Source organism: Trachemys scripta, chromosome 1, assembly GCF_013100865.1.
Source record: "Trachemys scripta elegans isolate TJP31775 chromosome 1, CAS_Tse_1.0, whole genome shotgun sequence".
Classification (NCBI taxonomy): domain Eukaryota; kingdom Metazoa; phylum Chordata; order Testudines; family Emydidae; genus Trachemys; species Trachemys scripta.
In genome coordinates this window covers 202,402,559-202,417,141 of record NC_048298.1, presented here as the reverse complement: position 1 = coordinate 202,417,141, position 14,583 = coordinate 202,402,559, and the positions used below count along the sequence as shown (strand labels likewise).

The window sequence follows — 14,583 nt, the reverse complement described above, 5'->3', positions numbered from 1 at the left end:
ACCTGAGCAGGGAGGGAAATAGACTTCTAGGATGGAGGCTGGCAAAACTGATTAAGAGATCTTTAAACTAGGAATTTGGGGGAGATGGTTGGGAGATGTCCAGGTAATCTACACACTGGATTTTAACATTGAGAGGGAAGAAAATGAAGTAAGAAAGGATACAGCCGTGGGTAGGAGAATAGACATAAGGAGGAAGAGTAGTGTAGATACTAGTCTAACAGGTGATACTGGCAATAGAATGTCTGTGCCTAATCAGGTAAACAATGAGAGCGAAGCCAAACAGCAAAAATTAAGATGTTTGTACACCAATGCGAGGAGCCTAGGTAACAAAATGGAAGAACTAGAGTTACTGGTGCAGGAAGTGAAACCAGATATTATAGGGATAACAGAAACATGGTGGAATAGTAGTCATGACTGGAGTACAGGTATTGAAGGGTATGTGCTGTTTAGGAAAGACAGAAATAAAGGCAAAGGTGATGGAGTAGCATTGTATAATCAGTGATGAGGTAGACTGTAAAGAAATAAGAAGTGATGGAATGGATAAGACAGAGTCTGCCTGGGCAAAATCACATTGGGGGAGAAAGCTTGGGGTGTGCTATAGAGCACCAGGATCTAATTTGGATATGGATAGAGACCTCTTTAATGTTTTTAATGTAGTAAATATTAATGGGAATTGTGTGATCATGGGAGTCCTTAACTTCCCAGATATAGACTGGAGAACAAGTGCTAGTAATAATAATAGGGCTCAGATTTTCCTAGATGTGATAGCTGATGGATTCCTTCAGAAACTAGTTGCTGAACCAACAAGAGGGGATACCATTTTAGATTTGGTTTTGGTGAGTAGTGAGGACCTCATAGAATTAATGGTTGTGGGGACAACCTTGGTTCGAGCGATCATGATCGAATTCAGTTCAAACTAAATGGAAGGATAAACAAAAATAGATTTGTGACTAGGGTTTTTTATTTCAAAAGGGCTAACTTTAAAAGATTAAGGAAATTAGTTATGGAAGTGGATTGGACTGAAGAACTTGTGGATCTAAAGCCAGAGGAGGCCTGGAATGACTTCAAGTCAAAGTTGCAGAAACTATCAGAAGCCTGCAACCCAAGAAAGGGGAAAAAATTCATAGGCAGGAGTTGTAGACCAAGCTGGATGAGCAAGCATCTCAGAGAGGTGATTAAGAAAAAGCAGAAAGCCTACAAGGAGTAGAAGATGGGAGGGATCAGCAAGGAAAGCTACCTTATTGAGGTCAGAACATGTGGGGATAAAGTGAGAAAGGCCAAAAGTCACGTAGAGTTGGACCTTGCAAAGGGAATTAAAACCAATAGTAAAAGGTTCTCTAGCCATATAAATAAGAAGAAAACAAAGAAAGAAGAAGTGGGACCGCTAAACACTGAAGATGGAGTAGAGGTTAAGGATAATCTAGGCATGGCCCAAGATCTAAACAAATACTTTGCCTCAGTCTTTAATTAGGCTAATGGGGAGCTTAGAGATAATGGTAGGATGACAAATGGGAATGAGGATATGGAGGTAGATATTACCACATCCGAGGTAGAAGCCAAACTCAAACAGCTTAATGGGACTAAATTGGGGGGCCCAGATAATCTTCATCCAAGAATATTAAAGGAACTGGCACATGATATTGCAAGACCTTTAGCAAGAATTTTTAATGAATCTGTAAACTCAGGGGTTGTACCGTATGACTGGAGAATTGCTAACATAATTCCTATTTTTCAGAAAGGAAAAAGAAGTGATTTGGGTAACTACCGGCCTGTTAGTTGGACATTTGTGGTATGCAAATTTTTTTGAAGGAGAAAGTAGTTAAGGACATTGAAATCAATGGTAATTGCGACAAAATACAACATGGTTTTACAAAAGGTAGATCGTGCCAAACCAACCTGATCTCCTTCTTTGAGAAGGTAATTGATCTTTTAGACAAAGGAAACACAGTGGATCTAATTTACCTTGATTTCAGTAAGGCATTTGATACGGTTCCACATGGGGAATTATTAGCTAAATTGGAAAAGATGGGGATCAATATGAAAACTGAAAGGTGTATAAGGAACTGATTAAAGGGGAGACTACAACGGCTTATACTGAAAAGTGAACTGTCAGGCTGGAGGGAGGGTACTAGTGAAATTCCTCAGGGATCAATTTTGGGACCAATCTTATTTAATCTTTTTATTACTGACCTTAGCACAAAAAGTGGGAATGTGCTAATAAAGTTTACAGATGACACCAAGCTGGGAGGTATTGCCAATACAGAGAAGGACTGTGATATCAGACAGGAAGATCTGGATGACATTGTAAACTGGAGTAAAAGTAATAGGATAAAATTTAATAGTGAAAAGTGCAAGGTCATGCATTTAGGGATTAACAACAAGAATGTTTGTTATAAGCTGGGGACACATCAGTTGGAAGTAACAGAGGAGAAGAAGGACCTCAGAGTATTGGTTGATCACAGGATGACTATGAGCCGCCAATGTGATATGGCTGTGAAAAAAGCTAATGTGGTCCTGGGATGCATCAGGCGAGGTATTTCCAGTAGAGATAAGGAGGTGTTAGTCCTGTTATATAAGGCACTGATGAGACCTTATCTGGAATACTGTGTGCAGTTCTGGTCTCCCATGTTTAAGAAGGATGAATTCAAACTGGAACAAGTACAGAGAAGGGCTACTAGGATGATATGAGGAATGGAAAACCTGTCTTATGAAAGGAGACTCAAAGAGCTTGGCTTGTTTAGCCTAACCCAAAGAAGGCTGAGGGGAAATATGATTGCTCTCTATAAATATATCAGAGAGATAAATACCAGGGAGGGAGAGGAATTATTTAAGCTCAGTACTAATGTGGACACAAGAACAAATGGATATAAACTGGCCATCAGGAAGTTTAGACTTGAAATTAGGTGAAGGTTTCTAACTATCAGAGGAGTGAAGTTCTGGAACAGCCTTCCAAGGGGAGCAGTGGGGGCAAAAGACATATCTGGCTTCAAGACTAAGCTTGATAAGTTTATGAAGGGGATGGTATGATGGGATAGCCTTATTTTGGCAATTACTTGATCTTTGACTATTAGCAGTAAATATGCCCAATGGCCTGTGATGGAATGTTAAATAGAGTGGGATCTGAGTTACTACAGAGAATTCTTTCCCGGGTGTCTGGCTGGTGAGTCTTGCCCACATGTTCAGGGTTTAACTTATCGTCATATTTGGGGTCGGGAAGGAATTTTCCTCCAGGGCAGATTGGCAGAGGCCCTGGGGGGTTTTCGCCTTCCTCTGCAGCGTGGGGCAAGGGTCACTTGCTGGAGGAGTCTCTGCACCTTGAAGTCTTTAAACGATTTGAGGACTTCAATAGCTCAAACATAGGTTAGGGGTTTGTTACAGGAGTGGGTGGGTGAGACTCTGTGGCCTGTGTTGTGTTGGAGGTCAGACTAGACGATCATAATGGTCCCTTCTGACCTTAAAGTCTATGATTCTATGATCATCCTCAAGAGGACAGGCTGCTTTTAGATGAATGTTGACACTAGAAAGGATAATCTGAGAGAATTTATTCAATATTTATTTTCTCTCACACTTTGGGAAGTGGGAATTAAACTTCTTGCTTTCTCTGGGACACAGAATGTAAATAGGTAACACCTCTACAAGTGTGCAAAATTTGATTGCAGTGATGCTCTGGGACCATTAAAATATTGAGAGAGGTGGGGAAATCTGAGTCAGGGAAAATGCAGAAGAGGATTACAATGGTGAAGAAGTGAATTTATTGCAAGTTCACCGTTGGAATGGAAAGCAATTGGAGCAATGACTGGAATACTGGAGAGGGTGTAGATTGGAGATGGGTGCAGGCAGTGTCTACTGTAATATGAATCCGAACAGTGGGACGTGAACCTGAATCAAAACTCTAAACCTTCTGAAGTTCACACATCACTAATTTTTACTAACTTTTTCCATTAGAGTATTTGCTTTTGTCATATACTTCATTTACATAACCAGAGGATCAACATCTAGTAGGTAAATTAAGTGATGCAGCTGAGGTCATTATCCCAACTCCTTACTGACACTTTAATGTGATTGCAGAACAAACAAAAAAGCCATTCAGCAGTGATGGAGTACTTATGGCACGTGGTAACTTTATATGAAGGGTGAAAAAATAGCATGTTTAGAGCCAGGAATAGGCACTTAATAGAAACCAAAATAAATAATTGTAAGCAATCTCTCTATGGTACAATATGCTAATTGTTTAAATAATAAGAAAAACACTACAGTGGAAAGCACTTTTTAAAAACAGTTCAAAAGGAAAAACTTTATAATAAAGAACAACCAATGAGAAAAGTATGTAATTTCTTAAACACTTGTTAAAATCCAAAACAAATGTTACAGTTATCACTATACATTTTATTGCTTCAGGGCATCAGCCTGAGAGATCTAGGAAGAAATTTCCCCTAAAGACAGATTATTATATAATTGCATACTCTGGCCTTCTTTTGCCTTCCTCTGAAGCAGCCACTGTTAGAGACAGGATACTTGACTAGATGGACCAGTGGTCTGATACTTTATGACAATAGCATGTTCTTCTGTTAGTGTAAAATAATTATCTTATTAAATCTAAACTGAATGAAAGGTTGCTTGATTTATTTTTATTTTCATAAACACCAAAAACCTGATCAGAACAGAAAATCTTCAGCCATACTAGAAAAATGCTATGGGAAATTATTTTTGGTACTTGGAATTCAATTCATGGATCAAAGTTCAATCCAGTGACTTCCAGGTGTGTGAACTGGATGAACTGGAGCTGATGGAGGGTGATGGGGGGGAACGACACAGAAACCCACTCCCCATTTTACCTAGAAGTCTGCTGTTACTGCAGGGAAAAAAGAGTAGGAGGAAAGCTAGCTTCCCCTCGGGTGTGGTGTTGTAATCTTTATTTTCCTTAGTTACTGAAAAAAAATAAGCTCTCAGTAATTTGTAAGGATGTAAATTACACAAGAGGATTGCCTCACAAGTTATGATGTACTAGAAGCAATGGAAAAATGTGCTAACTTTATAGAAAGGCATCCCATCTGTCAATATTTTGTGATGTACAAAGAGTTATATCATTCAGAAAGATTATTCCCTGCAGGCTAGTGGCAGGAATTTGAAAAATGGGAAGGAAGACTGACATAGCTGATGGGCTTGGCCTGGCATATTGCATTGCATGTACCTGGCTTGTGAAACCATATATGTTACTGTACTTCTACAAAGCCAGATAATCTGCAACATGACAACTAAAGCTCTTCAGTAAAACTCCTTCATATGAACAAGAAACAAAATTTAGAATCTGATGTGGGGGAATAATAGGAACTAACAAGTGTACAATGCAAAATCTGATTTAATAATATCTTTTCACATAAAATATTACTGAAGTCTGCAAAAGACTTCAAACATCACATTATTACCAGTTTTGACCTGAGGCAAAGCAGAGCACTAAAAACACATTAAGGGTTCTGCTCAAGAGTAAATGGGTTATGCTGCTATTATGCAATTTATATGAGAGTTAGGCTGGGCTGATTATACCCAATTCCAAAACAAAAGTCTGCAGGTTACTCAGCAGCAATGTTGTCAGAGTTTGACTCTATATGGTGATACACAAAGAAACACTTCATCCTCATCTTGTTCCCATATGCCAACACCCAGTTTGCAAAAACGCATACTACACATTCACAGCTAAAATCTATGGCCCAGATCCACAAAACGTATTTAGGCTACTAACTTGCATTGATTTCAAAATGTATTTAGGCTCCAAAATACATTTATGGATCTTGGCGTATGTAGGTATCAGTAATCACCATTTTTATCCCATCCCAAAGAGAAATAAAAACGTTGGCCAAGAAGAAAACTGACATTTCAGATATACCTCCAATGTCTCCCTCTCTCACACACACTTTTCTTGAATATAGTTCTTTAAAAGGAAAAAGAAAAAATGGCCACTGTAGGAAAAATCTCCTTGAATAAAATGGAAGTGAAAAGAAGATCTGTCTAAATGGTTTCTACCTTTATACCACAAGAAGTAAAAAATTCCTTGAACACTTGATATTCAGGTAACATTCACAGTGATGGGAAAATTGTATTAGATACTGATTTGATCCTTGAACTGACCTCAAACAGAATTTTTTTCTCCCTCATTTTCCTGTACCTGTTCACTTGTTTTTCAACAGAAACTTAGTTCAATTGCAGTAAATACCGTGAGAAATACACCTCTACCCCGATATAACGCTGTCCTCAGGAGCCAAAAAAATCTTACCGCATTATAGGTGAAACCGCGTTATATTGAACTTGCTTTGATCCACTGGAGCACGCAGCCCCGCTCCCCTGGAGCGCTGCTTTACCGTGTTATATCGGGTCGCGTTATATCAGGGTAGAGGTGTATCACGGTATTTCGGACCTGACCAGCAACAGCATCAAAAATTTCATGCGATTTCCAGATTATAGTCTGGATAGTTCACATATGGTTCTGATATACCCAAAATACTGTACAGAACCATTCATCACTAAATGGTATTTGCATCTCAGATACAACATTGGGAACTAATATGGGAAACCATTCACTTTTACAATGGAAATATAAAGGAGGCAAATGAATGCATTAAGTTATATCTATATGGCCAGAGAATACTTGTTCGGCTTTTGCCCTCAGTTAGCCTTAATTTATACATTATCCCTCTTGACATTCACAGCTCTATTTTTACATTAGTTGCAAATTATAAAATGCTGCATGTTGTAAAATAATAAAGTGTCTAGATTATTACACCTCACTTAATTCCTGTGTTCTTTACTAGTGATTTATTTGTATAAGGGGAGAAATATTGATGATTTTTTTAAAAAAGAAAATAATTTATTTTTGACTGTGCCTTCTATTGTATATGAGCAGTGGCAATTAAAATCAGAAGAAAGCTTGAAGTTGCAACCAAGGTGGGCCCACAGTGGGGTATGGATAAGTCCATTACATCACATAGCTGTGCACCTGTTAATAAAATCCGAGACTGCTTAAAAAAACCCTGAAGTCATAACAGGCAACTATTTTGTATGCTCACAATGACATCATGACAGCTACCAGGCGTTCCAAGTATTGAAAACACTGTGAAAAGAATGTAGAGGTAACACAGATTGGCAAATGGCTTCCACTGGCTTCCAACCAGCATGAAGTCAAAATTATCAGCAACTTGGCTTGATTTTAATTTAGCCTTTTTAAAAATAGATGAGGTGGTATAAGAGCTTGGGTTTATTTATTTATTTGCCCCAGAATTTCTAGGCAAACAATCCGCAAGAGGTACCTGCATTACAAATAAACTCAATATAATATTTAATTTAAAGTTAATTATTTTCTTTATATTCCTTTGAAAGAAAAATCTTATCTTGATCCCATATTGACCTGGAATGTGTCTGATCTTTACTTAACTTCAATTTCTGAATAACACACAGGGGAATATCCTTGGGAAATCATTGTCTTAACAATTAGTTTAATTACAGGAAATTAGTAGATCTCTCTTACCTAAAGACTGGTAGAGCTCAGTCATTTTAGGATGATCCCAGCAGGTCGTTTGTGTCTCATGGCTAAAACATAAAAATATGAAGGTTTTAGAATGAAATACGTACGGTAGAGCTTTCCCTAAGACAGTTGGACACTTCTCTTTGCAGATCTTTCCTTAAATAGATATCCATATTTAGTAGCTGTACAATTCAATGATTAAATGTTTATTCACAGAGCAGAATATATGTGTATGTGATAGCAATGATGTTGGAATTTTTCCCAGCCAAAATCACAAAAATTCATAGTTTTTTGTTATGATAGGTGGGTTTTCTTCCATCAGTTTTGAAGCTAAATTTCTCTCTCCTACTACCATATTACATAACGAGCAGTGCAGCATCTAAACCTTGACGATGTATAGAATGCCACAATGTCATCTTTGGGGATTAGAGCAGGAAGTGTGACCGATGGTCGATATGTCTATTTGTAACACTAGGTATGAATTTGGCCCATTATATTTAGTGATGGGCTCAAGATGCAATAGTTACATCTAAACTATACACAATCCCAAAACTATGGGGGTTCAGTGGTTTGGGTTCCATTTCTAATTAGACTAATTTATAAAATGGACTTTATTTTAAATACAGCAACCCTATACTCCTCCATATAGAATTGTTCAAAAATGACAATAATATTTAATGAACAGTTTTGTCAATTTTTTTTTCAGTTTTTCAATGAAACATATGAAGGATTTGACCTGCTCTATTTTAAGTGTTCACTATTCAATTAGTGGATGAGATGTCAGCTACAACTGCTGTCCTACATTCCACTTCAAATGGTTGTACCAAAAACCCATGTTAAATTCTATTGAATCAGCAGCCCCTTAAACTGCTTCTAAGCCCAATGTGTTCTATCCCAAACATTGATTTTTTCCCCCTTTCCTGTTCTTGTTGCTGCAATTTCTGTTTCTTTGAATTCAAGCTGGAATTCCATCTCCTGCCCTAGGTCCATCACAAATTTCAAGAGGCAGTGCCTTCGGAAAGCACAAAAAACAACTAAAAAGGGATTTTGAACGCCTGCAGAATACACAGTATGACCAGAATGCAAATTGGACATTCTCTGCATTGAATCAAGCAGCCGTTAGCTTTACAACAAAGTGTGATGCCAACAAGCATGTATCATGAGAGAAAACCACCAAACTAAAGTGTGAGTTAGTGAGTGTAACAATGATTTAGGCCTCCTGAGGTTACATATTTTATGATTTTTTAAACTGGAAGTTACTAAAATATGTGATCATATATAACATTATGATAGAAATCTGAGATTGAAAAGTCACTTGTTTATTCTCCTGCCAGTAGAGGACTGGTCATGTAATCTCCAGATATATTAAAGGGAGGCTGCAAGAAAGTGAAAGGAAAAGTTTTGAAACTTGTGAGCGCCAAACTGTGACTAGCTCTTTCACAAGGCGCCCCAGGAAGGCTGATCACAACTGCAGTCCCTGCATTTGAGGAGCAAGGGGACTGCTCCTCTGCCTGCAGATTGGCACAAAAAGTATGGGGAGAAGGGCAGGACCTGATCCAGAGCTCAGTGAAGTCAGTGCAGAAGCTCCCATCAACATCAATGGACTTAGAAACAAAGCTTTGGAGAAGGCTGCTCCTTCCTGTTTACCAATTTGTGCTCTCTAGCACAATCTAACCTAAAAAGGGGCAAAATCTGTACTGGGATTCTTGTGAAACAATTAGAATGACATACCTTCTATTTGGTCTAGCTTCCTACTTAAAGGAGAGGGTTGGTTAGTTGGCACAAGTGAACCTTTTACTGACTGAACTCTACATTCAACATTCTTTGACATGCTTCTTGTTTGTAATGATTTCCAAGCTTTGCAGTGAAGTCACAGCAAAGACCAATGTTGAGGGATCACAGACTATTACAATAGAAAAAAATAAATAATAGAATGCACGAGAAGGATACAAGATTTTAAAGAAAACTATTCCTCATTGACCTCAGACGCTCTCTTCCCTTTATAATGGTAGAGATTGCATACAGTGAAAGAGGGAGAAGGAGATGGGAACACCACAAAGGTCTTGCATTATTGCTCATTGACATCACAGCAGAGAGCAACAGTTGATGACTGCAAATACACAGGCTGAACTGAGATTGATTGTGAGTTTTGTTTTGTTTTTTAAAAGCATAAAATAAGAAACCCAGAATAAAAGTTTAAGAAAACCTATGGATCCGTCTCAGACTCATCTGATTTCCTGTATTCCCTACCACTTGTGACAGAGATAGGAAACATGGGGTGAGAATACAGCATTAGCTGATTACAGTGAACTTGGATACAGCTAAACTGCATTTGCAAAGAAAATGAATAAAAGTTGAAAAATATTTTAGAGAATCAATACATTAATTGCAATTTTGGCTATAAAAAGCCTCTGCTTACTAGGAAGTAGTTCTGGGGAGGAAAAAAGCCTCAGTGTAAAAGAACTCCATTGAGAAACTACATGATTCAGGACTTTGGTAAATGGATACAGAACTAGGTTAAGTGACCAGAAGTTGTTACATCTGATGGCTGCTCAACATCTATATAACATTATTTTGACCGCAACTGGTAACCTGTTGTGAATTCTTAGCACAGAAGTCAAGAATTACATAGGGATGTCTCCTCCAGATCAGGGTTGAGACATATACGTGGGGTAGTGTGAGGAATTTCTCTCTACTGCTGACCACTCTTCTTGTAACCAGAAATCCCTATTATATAAGCATCGATCATTCTTTCATGTCTCTTCATTTTCTACAACGCCATCTTCCATGTGGTGTTTGGGTGTTGGAGTAGTTAGTGTACCGTTGATCAGTATGTCAAATCACGTAGAAATACTAGGAGAAAGTTTACCCACTGATTGCATCAGAGCTGTATTTCTCTTTTAAAATAAGCTACCTAATTTTCCAAGTGAAATGAGTTTGGTTGTCTCAGACTGCTCTGCAGAGCACTTTAGTCTCCAATGCCGTCAACCTGGCATGATTCACAAGCACTGGTTTTATGCATTTTTGATAAACACTGCATAGTCATCTATACATTTTATGCATACAATGCAAAAGGGCACAGCCCCTACTAGAAATTGGTTTTCTCCATTTACCCACAAGTGAACTACACAAAGCTAAAATCTGCAGGGCAAATGAACCCCCTCGTCTATTTGCCCTTTCATTGACCTCAGTCCCACACTGAAGGAAATACCCCTTTCTATAGGGATGAATGTCTAGTCAGTATCCATGGTAGCTCATTTCTTTGCCTTCTCTTAAGCAATGATTATCCACTGGGCTGAATGCTGTGTATCAGGTTTTTATTATATCCACAGGCAATTCAGCTGAGACTATCAAACTCATATCTTACAAGACAGTGAGAGCTGGACTCTAGAACTGGAGGTATCCCTCTCACTCTTGTATGAAAGTCAGTGTTTTAAGGAAACCCTGCATTCCAACTCTGTAAAGGTTGAGTGCCTGTGAAGAATAAGGGCAGATTTTGCTGGTACTTTACATGCAGAACACAAGAAGGCTGCAGCTTTTTCATTCTAACTAAAAAGTGTTGCCTCTTCCTGAACATTTTCACCACAGAAAGTTATCAACAATTCCAAACACATGTACAGCTCAAGGAAAGGTTAGATTCCATCGAGACTATCCTTCATAAGCCTCTTTGCCATTTTCAAAGGCCATTTAATTGTAAGCTTTGGGGTTGGCTGTGGGAGGGGGTGTGTATTGTGAACACCATCTGAAATGCCAGCTCAGCAATTCTAGGCTGTCTCAAAGACACTTGGGAACACTACCATCTTTAACAGATCTGCTGAAAAATGTTTGCCATATTTCCTAACTCTGGTTAGGAACTAGACCCTATAAAGTCAGAGAAACATTACAGGTTCATGCCTCTCTAGCTTATCAAGATGCAAAAGGGGAAAGAAGAATAAAGATAGGCCTGGAAGAACAACAGATGATAGCGGTGGAATGGTGATTGGCACACTAAAATTCATAGATAGTTCAGTGAGATAAAAGCACCATCTTTGTACATATGATGCGACTTATTAAATCAGTGGTTCTCAAACTATTGTACCGGTGACACCTTTCACATAGCAAGCCTCGGAGTGCGACTCCCCTTATCAATTAAAAACACTTGTTTATATATTTAACACCATTATAAATGCTGGAGGCAAAGTGGGGTTTGGGGTGGAGGCTGACAGCTCGTGACCCCCCATGTAATAACCTCCTGACCCCCTGTTTGAGAATCCCTGTATTAAATGAACTGTATTAAATGAATTTGGTAGTCTCAACTCAGTCCTTATGGGATGGTGATAGATGATTAAGCAAATTTTTTTTTTTTTAAATCATGAGTAACACAACACTGGGATAGCAAAGATTTTTCTGAATAGGATTCAGGTGCATAGAGAACTTTGCAAAAACACTTTGCCATCCTATATCTGCATATAACCAACACAACTTCTCTATCATTGCCAGGAGTACAAAGATGAACCCCTGATTATTGTCAGAAGAGATGACAAAGCAGCATGATAAAAACTTGAACTGATGCGATGAATGATAAACTAAACTATCAGTTCTCTATTAAAATATGCCCAGTTTGAGTAAAAATAAATGGCTTTGCCCCCTTTTCAGCTTGTATTATCTTTGAAAAACACTGGCAGCAAATGGGATAGAAAAAATTATCCTTTATAAATCACCTTTAAACCTTTTTAAGTTGTTCTTGATTTTATTCATTCTGCCAGTTTTAAATTTCAAAGATTTGGTCTCCCATGTTTATCATTGCTAAGCTTCACAGCAGAGAATTTGAGTATGGAACTGCACCCCACTCTCTACACTGTTACATTCCTCTTAATTTGTGACTATATTAAAGCAAATTCCACCAGTCTTCCACCATTCCCTTTACTTCAAAATGCACTATTAACCAGGTGTAAGGTGTGTGTGTGTGCGCGCGCGAGAGAGAGAAGCAAATTCTGTCAGGTGGCAATAAAGAAACACCAACATATATTAGCCAATAATTAGAAAGCAAGTTATTTTATAGTGTGCTGCACTACAATACAATTTATATTGCCTTTCACCTATTTGGTTTCAAGTAGAGTGCAAGATTCTTACAACAACTTTATGGCTGCTGTCAAAAAGCCAGAATAAATATGACAGAGTTGGGTTTTTTCTTTTGTAAAACTAACATTAAACCTTTAAAAATGCAACTTTAACTACTTGTTCTTTATTTAAAGAAGAGAGACTGTTGGCCACTCAAAATAAGACTACCTTGCAATCAGTGTCACTTACTGCTTAAAACATTGTGAACCTTTTTATATCTTTCATTACTTCCCAGGGAGGAAACTAATTGCTGTGAAAAGACTAAAACAGTGCTGTAAAAAGGTAGAATTCTCTTGTGATTTGCAAAGGATTACTGTTTGTCTTCAACTATAAATCTGGAGTCCATGGATCCACACAGTGATGATTTCTCTTTAATCCTGGGATCAATGTCTTAAAAAAAAAAAAAAAAAAAAGGCTTTTGCCAGCATTATCAGAATACTGAAGAGAGGCACACATACATATTAAAAGTTTCTGCTAATATTGAAACTGAGCAGTAATATGGGGCCACATATCAACCGCTTAGTATTTTATACTAACTATTTTTTCTCCCTTTAGATGTTCAGCATTTTATTTTGTGCACTGTGTCATTGGCAAAGATTACCATTCAGTTGTTAAAGCTGGTGAGCCAGCCCCTCCAGCTGTTACTTGTCCATTGATCTATTTGCTTTTCAAAGCTTATCCCCTCCACTTCTGCCAAAGCAATTTCACTGCAGGGTCTTGTTGAATCCAGGATCAAACAATGATGACTGCAACCAATTCCTTAGTGGTAGAAGGTCTTTGACCTTCTATATAACTATGTTTCTTGTTTCCTCAGCTCAGTACTCCATAGGCATGTGCCTCTAAACCAGTTCTCAGCCAAATTTAAGCTTGCAATGAGAGCTGGAAAAATGAATATATCCCAGGAAAGGGCAGGTTTTGCAGTAACACACTTCAAAAGAGAGCCTCATATACTAACTACATCACAGAGACAAATTATGTTTCACACACACAGTATACAAAATATATATACATACACACACAATATAAACTAGAATAAAAACTATTACACAAACATTATTTCCAAACATACAATAACCTAGAACTACCACTTACCTAGGTGTCCATATTTTAAACATTTCTATGGAAGTTCATTCATGAACTAAGTTAGAAAATGCACTATATGCAGATGGATTAAATTGAGCTGTAAGAAAGCTAGGCAGGTATAACAACACAGTATAGTATTCCATTCAGCTGTAAAACATTAACAAGAAAAAGAAACGATACAAACTGTCATCCCGCTTTGGCTTCCCACAAACCGTTTGATCATATCTCTGGCACATCCCTGACTTCCTGGCTTGGCTTTACGGGTTTAACTGCTGGGGGTTCCCCCAGCCTTTTAATATTAAGTAGCTATGAGTTAAATATCTTGCATGTTCCAACTAGACCTATTTATCCTGAAACTTAGGGCACATAAATGAAAAAATGCAGTGAATTAAATGTCAGTTCAAATTCCCAGGAGAAATCAGGCAGAAAGTTGACCTTTCCTATGCTGAATGAAAGGTAGAAGAGCTTCCCTCTACAGTTTTTAAACAAGGTTTTTAACAACATTGTCCCTCTGTTCTACATGCACACCTATGCTGCAGGGTTAAAGACACGTCAACGAGCAAAGCTTCAGATCTTTAACATTCTTTTAGCGCAAAACGACAGGGATGGGGGGATGGCTGCGAGGTGGAAACTACTGAGCTACTAGCCCTCTGAAAATCAAAATCCTTAACCAACACCCTCCACGCGTGCCTGCCACAGCCAGAACTCTCCAATCAGGGGAACTCCGCCGCCGGAGGGGAAAGAGTTAATCCTGCCATTCGCCACAACTACAAGCACCTGCAGCCGGAACGGGAGGAAACAGCTGGGACGGAGGCTGTCGCTGGGGGGCTCCCCCTGTGCCAAATCCCTGCCCAAGTTTCATTCACCTTTCCGGAGCTCGGCTC

The 14,583-nt window shown here is 38.5% G+C and overlaps 1 protein-coding gene across 15 annotated transcripts in view; it reads right to left on the bottom strand.

Moving 5' to 3' along the window:
* The window catches only part of DMD (dystrophin), a 1,855,422-nt gene that overhangs the window by 96,122 nt on the left and 1,744,717 nt on the right, over window positions 1-14,583 (bottom strand). For all 15 annotated transcript variants that reach the window (XM_034754682.1, XM_034754655.1, XM_034754674.1 and 12 more), the window contains one exon: window positions 7,520-7,581. In XM_034754682.1, coding sequence (XP_034610573.1) covers window positions 7,520-7,581 — 62 coding nt within the window. The remainder of the gene's footprint in view (window positions 1-7,519; window positions 7,582-14,583) is intronic.